General features: G+C 35.7%; 2 protein-coding genes across 2 annotated transcripts in view; both read left to right on the forward strand.

Moving 5' to 3' along the window:
- LOC111050266 (E3 ubiquitin-protein ligase znrf2) overlaps positions 1-3,174 on the forward strand; it is a 69,563-nt gene extending 66,389 nt beyond the window's left edge. The window contains exon 4 of the mRNA XM_022336562.2: positions 1,197-3,174. Within this exon, the coding sequence (XP_022192254.1) occupies positions 1,197-1,254 (58 nt within the window). The 3' untranslated portion in view covers positions 1,255-3,174. The remainder of the gene's footprint in view (positions 1-1,196) is intronic.
- A 3,381-nt stretch (positions 3,175-6,555) lies between these two features.
- The window catches only part of LOC111050267 (carnitine O-palmitoyltransferase 2, mitochondrial), a 44,514-nt gene continuing 34,362 nt past the window's right edge, over positions 6,556-16,707 (forward strand). Inside the window, 9 exon segments of the mRNA XM_039429380.1 lie at positions 6,556-6,775; positions 7,230-7,301; positions 8,401-8,459; positions 8,956-9,265; positions 9,267-9,361; positions 11,365-11,506; positions 13,733-13,889; positions 16,150-16,203; positions 16,206-16,443. Of these exon segments, the coding sequence (XP_039285314.1) occupies positions 7,260-7,301; positions 8,401-8,459; positions 8,956-9,265; positions 9,267-9,361; positions 11,365-11,506; positions 13,733-13,889; positions 16,150-16,203; positions 16,206-16,443 (1,097 nt within the window). The 5' untranslated portion in view covers positions 6,556-6,775; positions 7,230-7,259.

Here is a 16,707-nt window from a genome sequence, read left to right on the forward strand (position 1 = left end):
TTATCGTGTTCACAGACATACACACACACACACACATACACACACACATACACACACACAGACCAATACCCAAAAATCATGTTTTTGGACTCAGGGGACCTTGAAACGTATAGAAAACTTGAAATTGGGGTACCTTAATTTTTTTGGAAAGCAATACTTTCCTTACCTAGGTGTAGTAGGGCAAGGAAAGTAAAAAACAGGCTATTGTCCAAAACTTCTTCAATTTCCTAATTTAGTTTCAAATTGTCCAAATATTGTACATAGGTTATGTCCATTTCAATTTGAAAATATGAATTAGAATGAAACAAACAATTTTAAATTTGGATAGATTGATAATAAAACTTTCGTAAGAACATGGAAAAACTTTAAAAACACTAGATGAAAGAATTAAACTACTTAAATTTTGAGATCGAAGAAAATATACTTGAACTGCTATTGCACTGGCCTATTGCACAGTGCCAGTTTAAACGGAATGTCATCTGATCAACATCAAGTTTAATTTGCCATTAAGTGATTCATTCTTTTTTCCATAAATTAAATGCATTAGACCAGAATGCATTTACGCACAGATACGAGATCAACAAGCTAAGCCCACCTTGTGTGGGATTCTTAATTCCTGAGCTGAAAGTCAACCATGCACGGGTTTTCAACACTGTTGTGCGTCCCCAGTATGGATATGATATGTTATCCAAATAGGAGGCATTCAACACTGTCGTGCGTCCACAGCATATCTATATCCATATACTAGAAGAATACCCACTTTAATATTGTGATCATATATCCACAATGTGTATAGTGGAAGTCGAGTGTAAGTGTAAGGTGCATGCATAAACCGAAAAACAAAATTTGAAGTACGTTGTGACTTGCATGTAGCTGCTCACACTGTACGCAAGTGCAAGCGTTCAGTGTGAGTGTCCCTATTGCTCTTTCCAGATTTTTTTCTCATCTGCAAGCTTGGTCATACATAATCAAGCGCGCACTTACACGCATTCAATGTGATCACACACTTACGATTCCACTGTGGAAACAACCCTGAGAATACGGGCCTCTTTGTATTGATTGTTACTTTGTGTTTCACTGTACATTCAATCTAGTTATTACCATAGATAAAGGATAAGCGTAAGATTATTTCTTGTCTCTTGTCTATATTTTTTGTCTCTGTCATTACCTATCTAATTGAATGTTTTCTGTTTCAGTTGCATTGACAGGTGGTTCGAAGTGAACAGATCCTGTCCTGAGCATCCTGGAGACTGAGCGGCGTATTCTCATCGCAAACTGTATTTCTATTAATAGTTAGTGTAAAAACAATCCTCAATCATGGTGAATTCACCGATAGTGACTCGGAAAGTGAACAAGTGTGCCGATCCAAATAATAAACTGATACTATGGTTTATAGACCAACTACGAATTAGTTTACAGTCAATTCATAGATCAACTCTATGAAATGTGTTAGTCAATAACTGTGCAGCTGTGTGAATACTGTTTGCTTCTATGAATTGATTTACAAGAGTCAGTTCATAGAAAAATCGTGAGTCAATTCATAGACCAACTATGAAATGTCTCAATATGTGTGTTTCTATGAATTGAATAATATGTCAGTTCATAGACAAATGATTGAATTCATAGAACAACTATGAAATGTGTTATTAAGAATACTATGTGCTTCTATGAATTGACACGTATAAGTCAGTTCTTAGACAAATCATGATTTAATTCGTAAACCAACTATGAAATGTGTCATTAGCGGTTTGAATACTCTGTGCTACTATGAATTGATTAATATGAGTCAGTTCATAGACAAATCATGATTCAATTCGTAGACCAACTATGAAATATGTCATTAACGGTTTGAATACTCTGTGCTACTATGAATTGATTAATATGAGTCAGTTCATAGACAAATTGTGATTCAATTAATATACCAACTATTATACGTTTCATTGACTGCTATGAGTCAGTTCATGAACCAAATAAGAGTATAATGTAATGAGTGAGTTCATAGACGAGCTATGAAATCATCAACCAACTGAAAGTTTAATCTAATGAGTGAGTTCATAGACCAGCTATGAAATTCGTCAACAACTGTGCTACTGTTGTTTGTTTGGAGTGGTGGTATTCCACAGATGCACTGCGAGCGCAATTGGAGCAGTCAGCTGCAGAAAAAAAGCAGCAGCCATTGTGGGGTGAACACTATCATTGACACTACAGTTACTGTATAAGATGAATACAAAAATACAGTAACTGTAATTGACACTAGTCCTACATTGTTAATATCCCATCCAGGACTGTTTTTATCGGATCACATCGTTTCTTGCCAATCAGTTCTTGTGAGGATTGTTTTCTTCACTTGTGATTGCTATGTTTATTGTACCAAAATGAAAAGTGTATGTAGAATTCAAGCTCAACGGCATGTGAGACGATAATGAAATCTGTAGATCATCGACTATAATATAAGTTACCAGTTATTTGTATTTGACGAGATAAATTTGCTGAATGGAGCGACGACGATGTTTTGAAGCTACAACATTTGTTTGACAATGTTTTTGTTTTCAAATGTAGTTTAATTTGAGGAGGGTTGTAGTGGAGTGATGCGGCGCGCGTTTGAAATACAGTAACTAAGGAGGACGATAATGAAATTTGTATTTTCAGTAATGTTTATAATAGTGTTTCGTACATTTTGTATATTTACTACTCTCAGAAAAGCCATAGTAGAGTGGGTGACATGACTTGTGTCGATTCTAGTATGTATATTACGATGTTATAGAATGAAACCGGTAGATGTTATATGAGTTTTGCTGGAGATATATTCAAGTGCAATGCAAAGTGATGGTTATAAGTCTATGTGTAAGTCTTGTAAAAATTTTGAAAGATTAACAGATTCTCATCATCATGAATATAACATCACATGAAGTTAATTTCGCTTGATATAATGATAATAGTTGTAGAGATATTGTTATTATTGTAATCTTTTTTGTACTAATAAGTTGTTATCAGTCTTAATTTATAGTTTTGTATTCTTAATCGCTCATTGCAGCGGCATAATCAAAATTGTGTAAAGTCAGGAGATACTGTGCTAATCCGTGCTTAAAACTGATTGCAGTGTTTCATTGACTTGGAAGTTGAATTGTTTCTTTTATCTCTGTTGAATTTAAATATAAACCGGTTTTACACGTTTCAGTTGTATCAATGTATCCACCACCTTCATAGTACTACAGGAGCATTTCAGTGAGAATGTGTGAGATTTTTGATTCTGTATTAAGTACAATTTCTGTTGGTAATATCATAGAGAAAAGATAATACCAAGTGATTCAAATAGGACTCTACAACTTTGAAAATTCATATAAATCTTTTTAAACAAGGTACAGAGCTGGTTTTCATGTTTTAAAGGAAAACACTTCAAGTTTCTTTACCTTGAACTAAAGATTCTCTATGTGACTTCCGTTGGTTATCCTGCAGACATCCCATCGATAGTCGATCTCTTCCCAGACTCGCACTAGCATTTCAGGTGTAACTTGCTCAACAGCAGCGCAAATTCTTGCTCTATGTTCAGGTAGAGTGGCTGGCAAAGGAGGTACATACACCATATCTTTTATGAAACCCCACAAGAAAAAATCCAGCGGTGTTAGTCTGGGGAACGAGGGGCCATGCAATTGGCGCATAACGGCCAATTCACTGATTTGGAAAGCGGTAATTAAGAAAATCCCGGACGTCATCAGATAGTGTAGTGGTGCGCCATCTTGCATAAAGAAAGCATTTCGGTCATCCTCATCGATCTGTGGTATCAAAAATTTTTGCAAAGTACACTATGCTGATTTTCAAACCAAAACACAACGCTAGCACGTTCGGGTCCAGTGAAGGCAGCCATCTTTGACGTAACTGCCGCTAGCGCTTGTGCGGCGCGACCAGGCACTAGCAGACTACGCAAGTCAAAACTTGGAGTGTTTTTCTATGAAACAACACCAAACCCAGTTCTGTACCTTGTTTAATAAGATTTATATTAATTTCCAAAGTTGTAAAGTCCTTTTTGAATCACTCAGTATATCATGCTATTGCTATAGTATGCATGGAGAAAAGATAGCATATTGTACTATCTTTTCTCGTTGGTAGCTTCTCATCTCCACAATTATTTAAAACTGAAGAGATTTTGTAAGCTGATTACTGGACCAAATAGGTGAATTGGACTGTCTCAGATCATCAAGTTACTTCAGTCACGGAATAAGCATACAGTGTCTCTAGTAGTGTTTCTTTCCTCTGTGCTTCAGTTGAGATAGCATCTAAAGATGCTTATAGACGGGGTGAAAACATAGTGGAGCGTTAAAATTAGCTTCAAGCCTGAGAGTGTTTAATGTATAATGCATGTATTTTAATGAGTCAAAAAACCGCTCCACCATGATTGCCACCATTCAATTACATGCACAAGATTGAAACAATATTATTGCGCGTTTTTAGACGAGTATACTGGGCAGGAAGCTCTCCGACTATCCAAATGGCTGATTGGGTTGGCGTTCGGGAATCAGCTGATAGTCAGCCAATCGGAAAGCTTCTTGCTCTGCATACTCGTCTGGCGCACAAACGCCTTATATGGTATCGCCCTTATTTTTACCATCTTAATACATGGATTGAGAAAAGTTCGTGAGATGAGTGGCGCTTAAGTATGTAAGCAGCTTAAGAAAAATCATAAGTTTTAAATTGCTGAGGTTTGGTATATTATCCGTTTCAAATTATAACGAATTCACTATTATAAGCCTAGTTGAGTATCATTGTACAGTAGGATACAGTGTCTTGAAGTTGTAATGAGTGTTGTAAAGTCTGCCATAAGGGTATTCAGCAATCCTACCACATTAGAGTCGATTTTTAGCCAATGGTTATTAAGATATTATAATAATTACTTAATATTCCATGAATTGCCCTGAATTGTGAGCATTTTCTCCTGTATAACATGGGCCTTAGAACATGGAAATAAGGATGGCCACTAACGGTAGGACATGCATGATAGACATGAGTGTACATGCAAGTTCATCATGCATACACATGTTCTTGCATATTTTGTCATGAGCGAGCGAGAGGTTCATAAAAATATACATAAAATATACCACCAATAACAATGAATAGAGTAGGTACTGGGAAATTACAAATTATAATGATATACATCAATAATTTAACCACAAATGTACAAAGTGCGCCAGAGAAATTTACCTATTTGAAAGGTCAATAAAAACAAAAGTACTTCAGATATTGTTTCAATCTTTTTTTTATATGCGAATACAATATCTCAATTTTTTCCATGCAGTCTTGAAAATGAGATCAGAGCAATGGCGACCCCCATTGCACATACACTGAAGAAGTCGATTTTTGAAATTTCGTTGCAGTACATCAATTGGTATGTTGGCATGGCAATGGAGTCGCTAATGTTGTTCTTGAGGTGTGCTATGGTCCGTTGTTGATCAACATAAACCAGAGACTCCAAATAACTCCATAAAAAAATCGCATGCGGAAATGAGCCTTGTCACTAAAAAAATAACCGCGTCTTCAGGCAGGTTGTCAATCAGCAAATCAAGTGTATTTTGACGGGCAACAAAATCGCGTTCAGTCAATATTCTTGAACAACAGCCAATTTATAGGAATGAAGTTGAAGGTCTTCATGGAAAATTCGTTGTACAGTGTAGTCAGAAATTGCCATAGCAGCTGCTTGTTTGCAAGCCGAACGCCTGGGAGAACACACAACTGACTGCCTCACTCTTTCGATATTTTCTGAAGTTCTGATGGTTCGTTGAAGTCCATCTCTGGGTTCAGCGACACTTCCACACTCCTGAAATAAGTTAACCCACGACAGAATAGAATTTATGGCCAGGAACGAGGAATTTCAAATCGAGTGCGGAAGGTGATCGACCTTTAGAAAAGAAGCTATCAACTGTGAAGGCCCGCTGCTCTCTAGACCAGATAATTATTATACTTGTGGGAGGATAAACTTGAGAACTTCCCCCTCCTGCCCCTCTACTCGACCAATTCAATGTAGGTATGGGATTTTTTCAAATAAGTAAGTTTCTCTGATGCAACTTGTAGTAGTGAAGAAAAATAATCGAAGATACAAAATGCTAAACTCAAAAAATAGTTTGAAGCTTGTTCCCTATGATTTCACAACAATGTATGACGACATGTGTGTATACTCATGTTTGTCATGCATGTCCTACTGTTAGTAGCCAGCCTAATAGTGCAACCAGAAAATAAGCTACATCTGTGATCAGACTGAAGTAGGCTAACTTTCAATGTCGAACTATTAAGAAAGTAAGTTTTCAATTTAATAACTGATTTTTTAATGTTTTCTATTTAAAAAAGCACAAATTGTTATTGGAATTAAATTAAAGTTTATTTCGATACAAATAATAATTGACAGAGATGTAACAACTTTTTGAAGATAACTTGATATTTGCTACTTAAAAACGTCAAGCGGGAACGAGTATTATAATTTTATTGTCGTCGGCTCACCCGTACCCAGTCTTGCAGGTTATCAACCTCTCTAAGAACTTGTTGTCTAGGCTGCAATATTTCATGAAGTCGGCTATCTATTCTATCTATAGCATCTATGCTGGTTATCAGCTGTCACTTTCAAAGCAGAATAAAAATTGATAAAGTAGTTGCCGTCATTGAGTTATTAATAATTTTGTTCTGAATAGATCGATTTTTGATTAATCTTTTAGTTCCATGTAGACGACAATTTTCTAGGCTCAATTCAGAACCGCCTATCCGCCTCAGTATTAAATAGTACTTGATAAAGGTAAGCTTTTATGATTCTCAAAAACGTTTGTTCAACTTAACCTGGTTTGTTGGCATGTCAGATTGAGAACCGGGTTTTTTTATTTGCTAGTAATGCAGAATAATATGCTTCATCATCGTTCATCTATGCACAAGTAAGCATATGCATAACATTTAGATGAATGCTTTTTGAAAAACACAAATTCAGAAGAGTAAACAATTTTTTAGGTTATGATTGTGAGTTAAGTTAGATCAAAATAATAATATATTAGGATACACTTTATTTAAATTTATATTTCTCGGTTGAAGTAATAATACACGATTTCTTTAGGTCCTAAACTTACTCTTGAAATTGATAAGTTTGTTCAATCGTGTGAATTTTAACCTACTTATTTGAGGTCTAAACAAACTTATTTGGCTTTCTATGATTCTATTTTGGCATAAATCCTACCCTCTTATGTGGTGTTTTGTTACAGGAATCCGTTGATAAACAATAAGAAGAAACAATGTTGTCTACGCTGAGAATCTCGTATAAAAATCCCAATAAGGTTGGTTTATATTTTGTTTTGGTTTGTTATAATATTATGCTATTCAATCTTATATCAACTGCTGCCAGAAGAAACATATAATTTTGTATTTTTTCAAATTTTAACACATTCATTTCCAATACATTGATTGGTATCTTATTGTAAGTTGATCTATTTCTTATATTTCTTACAGATTTTTAACTCAATTTGAAGTCTCGATAATAGCCTATTATCTTTGGCGTTGTGCCGCGATCAGTAGCCAATGCTCAAGTTCTAAAAATGCAATTAGTAGCCAAGTTCCTGTTACATTGTTTAATGTCACGGATGCCAATTTTTTTATGAGTATAAGGTCAATCAGATACCGGTACGAATTTATCAATCAATATTAATTAATCACTACATCTCTAAAACTAAGTCCTGGTTGCACAAAATCCGGTTAAATTTTAATCGTGATTAATTGGAGGACCAATCAGAGTTGGATTTTTGAGAAATGAAGGCTTTTCTGATTGGTTATCGTAAATTGATCACGATTAAAATTTAACTGGCTTTTGTGCAACAGCAACTAGAACTAATGTAACTCTATTTCTCATTCGAGAACTCTCCCCAATTCACAGACTTCTTGGGGGAATTCCACTCAATCTGTCTAAGGCTCAACTCACACTTACGCGACTCAGGTCGAGAAGAGACTCGACTCTAGTCGAGAGCATGTGTTTCCTAATGGTGACACTCAGACCAATCGATTCTAGTCTTCGCGACTGTCACTATTTGAAAACAAATGCTTTCGACTAGAGTCGAGTCTCTTTTTGACCTGAGTCGCGTAAGTGTGAGTTGAGCCAAAGGATATTTATATCTGGAGAAGGATAAAGTAGTGTAAACATTCACTCTTTCTGTTTTACATTAACGACCTTTTGTCTTCGTTTATTCAATATTGAATGATTTAAGATAATTTTTGTATGATTGAACTATTGAGACTTCCAAGTTATAGATTTTCTGTCCATGATTCCAATGCGAAAAATTGCTATGAACTGACATTAATAATATGAGCGCATAACTTGCTATTGACAATGTTAATAATGAAATAAGAAAAAATGTGTAACAAGCATTCTTTTTCTATTTTCAGATGACTCTCCTATGCTGTGCAACTTGCCAGAACTATCGAAATTCATCAAATAAAGTCGGGTAAGAATAGTTTGTAATAAATTGCAGTCAACCTAGGCTACCTTGTTACTGAACGTTTCTAAAGTTCAATCACTGACATAATTTCATTCCATGAAATATCATTTTATCAGAATTCAACTTGGAAAATATGTGTCTAGTATGCATAATAAATAATCTGACCCCATAAAAATTTGATAAGGACAGAGGACAACATTATAATGAAGAAGAATTTTGTTGATTTAGGTTCGGTTGCTCAAAAACCTGTTAAATTTCAACCTAGATTAAATGTCATGAGAGCCAATCAGAGAGGCCTTCTTTTTAAAAAGTCTTCTTTCATTGATTCTCTTAGTGCCGGTTGCACAAAAGCCGGTTAAATTTCAATCGTGATTGGTTCTGGTGGAATTAATTACGGTTCAAATTTAACCGGATTTGGGGAACCGTGCCTAAGAATTTAATAATGATCGAAATCTAACAGGTTTCTTTGCAACCGGGCTCAACTTTTTCCTTTTGATTCCAGGCCATCAGACCTGAACGACCAGTACATCCAGAAAAGCATAGTGCCAACTTTGCACTTCCAAAAATCCCTTCCTCGTCTACCGGTGCCAAAACTGAGCGACACTTGTAACCGCTACCTCAGGGCACAGAAACCGATTCTGAGTGAGGACGATTACTCGAAAACGGAGAGACTTGTGCGAGATTTCGAGAAGAACGACGGAGCGAGACTGCAGAAGGAACTGAAGGACCAGGATGCCAAAAATAACCACACCAGTTACATATCGAAGCCTTGGTTTGACATGTACCTCACTGACAGGTCTCCATTGCCGATAAAACTATAACCCGTTTCTAGTGTTCACCAATAATGAGGACTCTCGGTACAATGATCAGCTCCTGAGAGCTACTAATCTTGTAGTGTCTTCTGTGAGGTGAGTTATTTATTTCCTTACTAATTTCATTATTTATGGCCCCATTTCACAGTCATAATAATTTATCCTTAAAAATTGCAAATCATAATTGTAATGATGGGGACTTCCCTGGTGCCCCAGGGATATTAAAACTAGATAAGTTAGATAAATTATATAGATATGACTGCGCGAGATCCAAATTTTAGCATTGAGGGATATTTTCATTCTGATCATCGACTGATTGAAGACCATCATCGTCATAATCATACAACACATTGATGCATCCATAAGTAAAATCCCAAATTTATGAATTGCTTGCTGAGAAAAGGGGAAAATATAAGTAGTTTACTGGATGTATTCAATATGTTTGATGAGGGTAGCATGATATAATATTGTCCTAACATTGAACAACTAAATAGAATAGAATTTATTGTTTCTCATAAACAACAGTACAATATTATAAGAAAAAACAAAACAAAGATATTAAGTTATTATCCATATTTATAAAATGCTATGGCTAAAATATTTACAACAATATCACAGATTAACGTATTCATTCTGAAATGAATAAAGGGTTTTAACAATAGTCGATTATGAGCAATTTAAACTACATGCTAAAATTATAACATTCCATGTCGCCAAGTAAAAATAAATATATTTAAACTTTATAAATATATTTTGACTTTGGAAAGTTGGGTTTGAAAAGGAAATAAAATCGTGCAAGCTTGACTGATTGCATGAGTTGATTATTCATCTAAATAATATGAAAGGGGGATAATTCAAGTAATTATATAATAATGTATAATATAAGTTGATTGATAAGCTAATTCGTAGTGGACTACAATACAACATTGAAGAATTTGGTTGTATTAGATGTAACTGATTGCATGTTCCTGCTATTAATGAACATTATTCCTCCTGTACCACAGGTTATTCATCTCTGATTCTTATTATTCTCTTTCTAAAATTGTTCTCAATTATTTCATTCCTACCCTGAATTCTTTTCTCTATTTGCCTCACCACCCCTTAATGTTGGTCTTCTCTCATTCCACGTTTTTCTTTTCCACTTGCTTCGTTCCTCCATTTCCTCCCTCTCTTGGTCTCTACTTCATTCATCCTTCATCCATTCTTATGCTCTTTTCTATTTCCCTTACCGTTTTTCCCCTTTTTAGTATCTGAGTTTCCCTCACTTTTTTCCTCCATTTCGTTCCAAGTTTCCCAACACAACAGTGTGCTGTCTCTATTTGTGCCTTTTCCCCCTCCATTCCCCCTAATGTCATTCCTCCGTTCTGTTCCCAGTTCCACAGCAGTGTGCTGTCTTTATTTGTACCTCTTCTCCCACCATTCCCCCTACTGCCGTTCCCCCGCTCCGTTCCCAGTTCCCCAACACAACAGTGTACTGTCTCTATTTGTGCCTTTTCCCCCTCCATTCACCCTACTGCCATTCCTCCGTTCCGTTCCCAGTTCCACAGCAGTCTGCTGTCTTCATTTGTACCTCTTCCCCACCATTCCCCCTACTTCCGTTCCCCCGTTCTGTTCCCAGTTTCCCAACACAACAGTGTACTGTCTTTATTTGTCCTCTTTTTCCCTCCATTCCCCCTACTACCGTTCCCCCGTTCTGTTCCCAGTTTCCCAACACAACAGTGTGCTGTCTTTATTTGTGCCTCATTTTCCTCAATGGATTTCCCTCCATTTCCTCTACTGCCGTTTCTCCGTTCCCAACACAAAAGTGTGCTGTCTTCGTTTGCGCCTCTTTTTCCTCCATTCCCCTTACTGCCGTTCCTACGTTCCGTTTCCAGTTCGCCAATACAACAATGTACTGTCTTTATTTGTGCCTCTCTCTCCCTCCATTCCCCCTACTGTCGAATCTCCGTTCCGTTCCCAGTTCCACAACAGTGTGCTGTCTTTATTTTGTGCCTCTTTTTCCTTAAATTTACCCTACTGATGCTCCTCCGTTCCGTTCCCAGACTCCACCAGTGCAATAACACAAAAGTGTGCTGTCTTTAATAGGCGGAAAATTGCAGGTTTCTCAGATCTTTGAGAGAGAACCTTCTGGAGCCTGAAGTGTTCCACTTGAATCCGAAAAAGAGTGACACTGAGTTCTTCAGAAAATTCACTCGCGCCCTGCCTTCTGCCATCAGTTGGTATGGCGCTTATCTCATGAAGGTCAGTTCAAGGTTGAGGGTCACGTCTGAACTTCCTTTTGTCTGTCTGTTATCAGAAAGTTTGCCCAAACAAGAATCAAATCACCCAATCTTTCTTACATTCTACCCCAGTAAAACATTCTAGAGATAATGTTTCTAAAAAAATATTTTACTTCACAAATGCTTTTTCCTTAAAGTGACCTTTCCAAATATTATTATTTATTCATAATATTACATCGGAAACAATAGGTATAACCCAAATATGCTTCCTTAACACAACAATAAGACTCATATACAGTTTAACAAAAAATATATACTAAAACTATAGTTTGAATGAAAAAAGATACTTAGGAAACTACTTCTATTTCTTAATGAAGTTGATGGTGGAAATGAATATTTATGAAGTTATAAAGGAGAGGTTTTATCAATAAAGATGATAAGAGAGCATGCAGTCTTATATGAAATGATGAATGATAAGATGAGGGTGATAATTATAACTGCCAGCAAATAACTTCGAAAGTAAGGGTTAAGTAAGAATAAAATGAGTTTTAATGTACAAATGAAAGAAAACTAAAGTCAAAAGAGTGATAGGCCTATTCTTATAATGATGGAGATATTTGCTGAAATTATGGCTGCTGATTAAAAATTCAGTTATTCTGATTATCTCTTAGAAGCATTGTTATTGTGCGCTTGAAACTTGATGGGCCATCAGAATACACGTCCATGAAATGTTTCCTCAATTAATAGAAATTATTTATTAATTTATCAAGTATTTTCTTTTGCTATATATCCTTGTTTTCCATCAAGTGTACTCATTTCAAATAAACTCAATTACTTGAAATTAATTATGAGTTGGATTTACAATTTTTGCAACATTACAACTACGGTTTGTGCAATGGTATTTGTAAATTTGAATTACAATATCTGTCTTCAACTCTAGGAATGTTCCACAGTTACTATCCACAATGAAGAGTCCTTAAATTCATAGGAACTAATTGCCAATTAGAATATTCAACTTAATTACAAACTCTTTATAATGTAACATATCATTAAATAAACATAATTACTCATACATTTACTTAAATAAAATTAAAATAAAATATAAAATCTAGGCATCACCAACAAAAAGAAAATCTTTGCCCGCTGGTGAGAGTTAAAACAGTCCTCACTTCAAATTGTTTGATGAATCAATAAATAATATTCAGTTCTGAATTCTGATAGTATTTAGTTCAACACCAGTTGAATCAAACAACTAATATCATTCTACACAATGAATTAACTAACTCACTTGGTTGGTTTGTAAACTGGTTGCAAATGGTTGTAATATTGGGTGGTTTGTAACATGGATATGGTTACAACTAGTTATAACCTAAGATAATTTTAACGGAAAATTCATATAACGGTTACATCATATTCATAAATCTGGGTTTCCGTTTGTGCGTAAATGCCGTCGTCGACCACGACAGGGTGAGGATCTCAGATTGGGTAGATTTCAATTCGTCTAAATAACCTAGAAGATTATATTCAATTATGTTTTAATGGGGGAGATTGAGTTTATACTTTCAAATGGCAATATGTTGATATTATTAAAACTATTTTGATTCTTGAATAATAAACACAAATAGTGAAAAGTTATGTGATCAGCTGTTTTAGCACACTTGAAATTTGGACAATATGAATGTCAACAATGCTTGTCGTCGTCGACTGCGGAAGTTTACGTACAACACTAAAATGCACCTTAACGTCGCCTATAGCGGCGGTGATCATATTATATTAATAGAGTACAAATTGGTTGAAGATAATCAAGATCTCTAACTCATAAACCAGTTTAATAGACGTTGATATTAGATTTTGAGGTGATTTAAGACAATTTTAATTTCAAGCCACTCTTTCAAGTGGATTTTTTGATTAATCTATACTCGATCACTCTACTTAATCAATATCTGGCCACAGATCAGAATCTGAGATGTAAACTCCCAGTTGTAGACTCTGAAATGAAAAATGATAGATTATCTGATGAGCTATTCTATCATTTATATCTTGGATTCTACAACTGCAAAAGATTCAATTCGGTACCGTACTTAATAAATTGAAACTTGAATGCTACCTTGAATGCTTCATTAGAAGTTATCACTACTTGTATTCACATATATATTTGGGTCTAAAATATATTCACAAACTAATAAATTATTTGAACTTGAATGTTACCTCCTTCAGTATGAGTTTTCTCATAGAAATTGAATTTCAGGCCTATCCACTGGACATGTCACAGTACAATAATCTTTTTAATGCAACAAGAATTCCAAGTCAAGGCAAAGATTACCTGTACCAAGATGTTACCAAGAGGCATATTGTCGTTTTGAGGAAAGGACACTTCTATACCTTTGACATCATTGATAATAATGGTAAGTTAATTATTATTCAGAGCTCATTATTAGTATACTCATACAGTATACACGTTTGATAAATACCTTATCAACAACTAAATAAATAATAACTTTATGTTTAATAATAATTATTATTAAACAAAAATCCAAATTAAATGCTGTAAATCTCCCCGAAGACTGCTGCAAATATTAGACTTACTGCAAATATTGACAACAGGGTAAACAGCTAGATGAAAATTCTATGAGTGCTACTATTGTAATATTATTTGTCAACCCGGTACCTCCCAATTGCCGAGATTGTCAGTTTGGCGTAAGGGTAAGCATTCCTGACCTGCAATTAAAAGGTACCGGGGTTCGATCCCCGGGCTGACAAATTATTTTTGAATAGTAGCGAACATCGATTTCCTATCGTCGATCTATAGCGATATAGCATAGATCTATACTCTGTCCAAACAGGCATGAGCTCTGAAGGATTAGGCTGACCCTCCTACTACTCACACACACAAGCGCAGTCGCCTTTTGTGTGTGTGTGAGTAAAGGGACTGTCTGCCTACCTGTATACTACGTAGTATACATAGTATATCAATGGCGCAGGTAGGCCAGGCGTGTGTGCCTGCGCGTGGGGAAGCGAGGGCCGGCTTAATCTTTCAGGGGTCATGGCAGTTTGGACAGACTATAGCTGTTTACCCTCTTGTCAATATTTGCAGTCTTCGGCAGACTTTGACAGAAGTCTTCGGGGTGATTTACAGCATTTAATTTGAATTTTCGTTTAATAACAATTATTAATTCATTAGCATTTGAATAAATGCAATATCTCAGTAATTTCCATCTGTAAACTTTCTGTGTTGTTATGAAGGTGATGTTTTGGTAGATATCCATATTGAATGACTGCAGAGTAGATAAACTGTGAAAGGCACAGAGATTCAGGTGGCTAGGGCATGTTGAAAGAATAAAGAGCACACGGCTGCCAAAAGTTGTTCACAAGGAGAGTTTGTTTTTAAGAAAAATACAGGGTTGGCCAAGAAAAGTTGGCTGGATGACGTAACGCACCATGGGAAGGAGAGTATGGAAAGCTTGGGTGGAGGATAGAGATTGCTGGAGGGGCATAGTGATGGAGGACAAAGTTCATGATGGACTGGAGCGTCGGATAGAAAGACAGACGTGTGTCTTGTAACACACGGTTTTGATGCTTTTACAATGAAATGCAGACAATTTTTTAAGTAAATAAGCAATTTTGTTTACTTACTGACTGGAGTGCTTTCGAACGGCAAGCTTCCATTACAATAACAATTAACAAAAGGTCCAAGAACCTTTGTTAATTAAGGTTCTTAATTAACAAAGTAGTTTGTAATATAACAAACATTTGTTAATTGTCAAAATAACATTAACAATTGTTTATTGTTAATAACAATTAACAATAAACAATTAACTGCACGTCGTTTCTTTAATAAGTTACATTAAATTTGGTATTTGATTTGTTACTATGCAGTTCTGCATATTATAAACTTGTTTGTTTTTGATATGCATGTATTTTACATTTCCTTGTATTTTTGTTTATTAAGAATAAAACTTCATTCATTCTTTGTAAAAACGTCAAAACCGTGTGCTAATACATCGCAGCTCGGAATGGAACGAGAAACTATTAGCATTAAAGTCTTGTAGTTTATTCATTAAAATTCATTCATGACAATGTATTTTCACTGTTTATTTTTGTCGATGGAAAAATATCAAAGAAAAAAGTTATTGCATTAAAGCATTATGTTATTGTATTTTATTTAACAAACACATTCTCGCACAAAAGGAGCCGTCGGAGAGTCCGCTTGGCGTTATGACCACCCTGGAGCTGTAGGCTACTATGGGAAGATCTTGTTTAATTGAATTGACAAGTTGCTATTTGCGGCTAGTGCTATATTGTAATTGATAATTGTTGTAAATTGAGTGTGTAATTGAAGAATGTTAAGTGACACATAACCTAGCTACATTTGGACTGTTGTATAAATTAGAATTGGAACCGTTTTGGGCTTATAAGCCTGTGCTACTTTTCTGAAAGTTGTGTAATTCTGAATGATTGAATAAAATTGAAAAATAATGCTATAAATAATCATAGCTTATATGCTTTTTGTAATCAACATGTTTTTATTCTAAATAAACTCCTCTGGTCGTGTTGTACCCTAGACCAGAGAAAGTATTATCATTACTATTATTTATTCTATCAATTTATGTAATTACTTTCATGGAAAATACATCAATTTGAATTCAATTACATTTGATTTGACAGGTAACTACGTTGACCCCTCTCTGATCTACAACAGCTTCGAACACATCCTCGCACAAAAGAACCGTCAGAGAGTCCACTGGGCGTTCTGACCACCCTGGAGCGTGACCGCTGGGCGAACGCGCGAGAACGCCTGCTGGAAGCGGGGAACGCGGAGCAGTTACAAGCGGTCGACAGCGCGCTGTTCGCGGTCTGTCTGGATGACCGCCCGACCGCCGACGAGCATGTGCCTGTGGTCAGGGAGTTCTTGCATTCCGATGGTCTCAACAGGTCAGTTCGTGTTATTTGTCTCATAATATGATGCTAAATACTTCATAAAAGATTATCAAAAGATAACATGTGCCCGTTATCATGGAGCTCTGGTATTTTAACGGCCTTAACAGGTCAGTTCGTGTTATTTGTCTTAAATATGATGACAAATGCTTCATAAAAGTTTATTAAAAGATAACCATGTGCCCGTTATCATGGAGCTCTGGTATTTTAACGGCCTTAACAGGTCAGTTCGTGTTATTTGTCTTAAATATGATGACAAATGCTTCATAAAAGTTTATTAAAAGATAA

The sequence above is a fragment of the Nilaparvata lugens genome, chromosome 5 (assembly GCF_014356525.2).
Source record: "Nilaparvata lugens isolate BPH chromosome 5, ASM1435652v1, whole genome shotgun sequence".
Classification (NCBI taxonomy): Eukaryota; Metazoa; Arthropoda; class Insecta; order Hemiptera; family Delphacidae; genus Nilaparvata; species Nilaparvata lugens.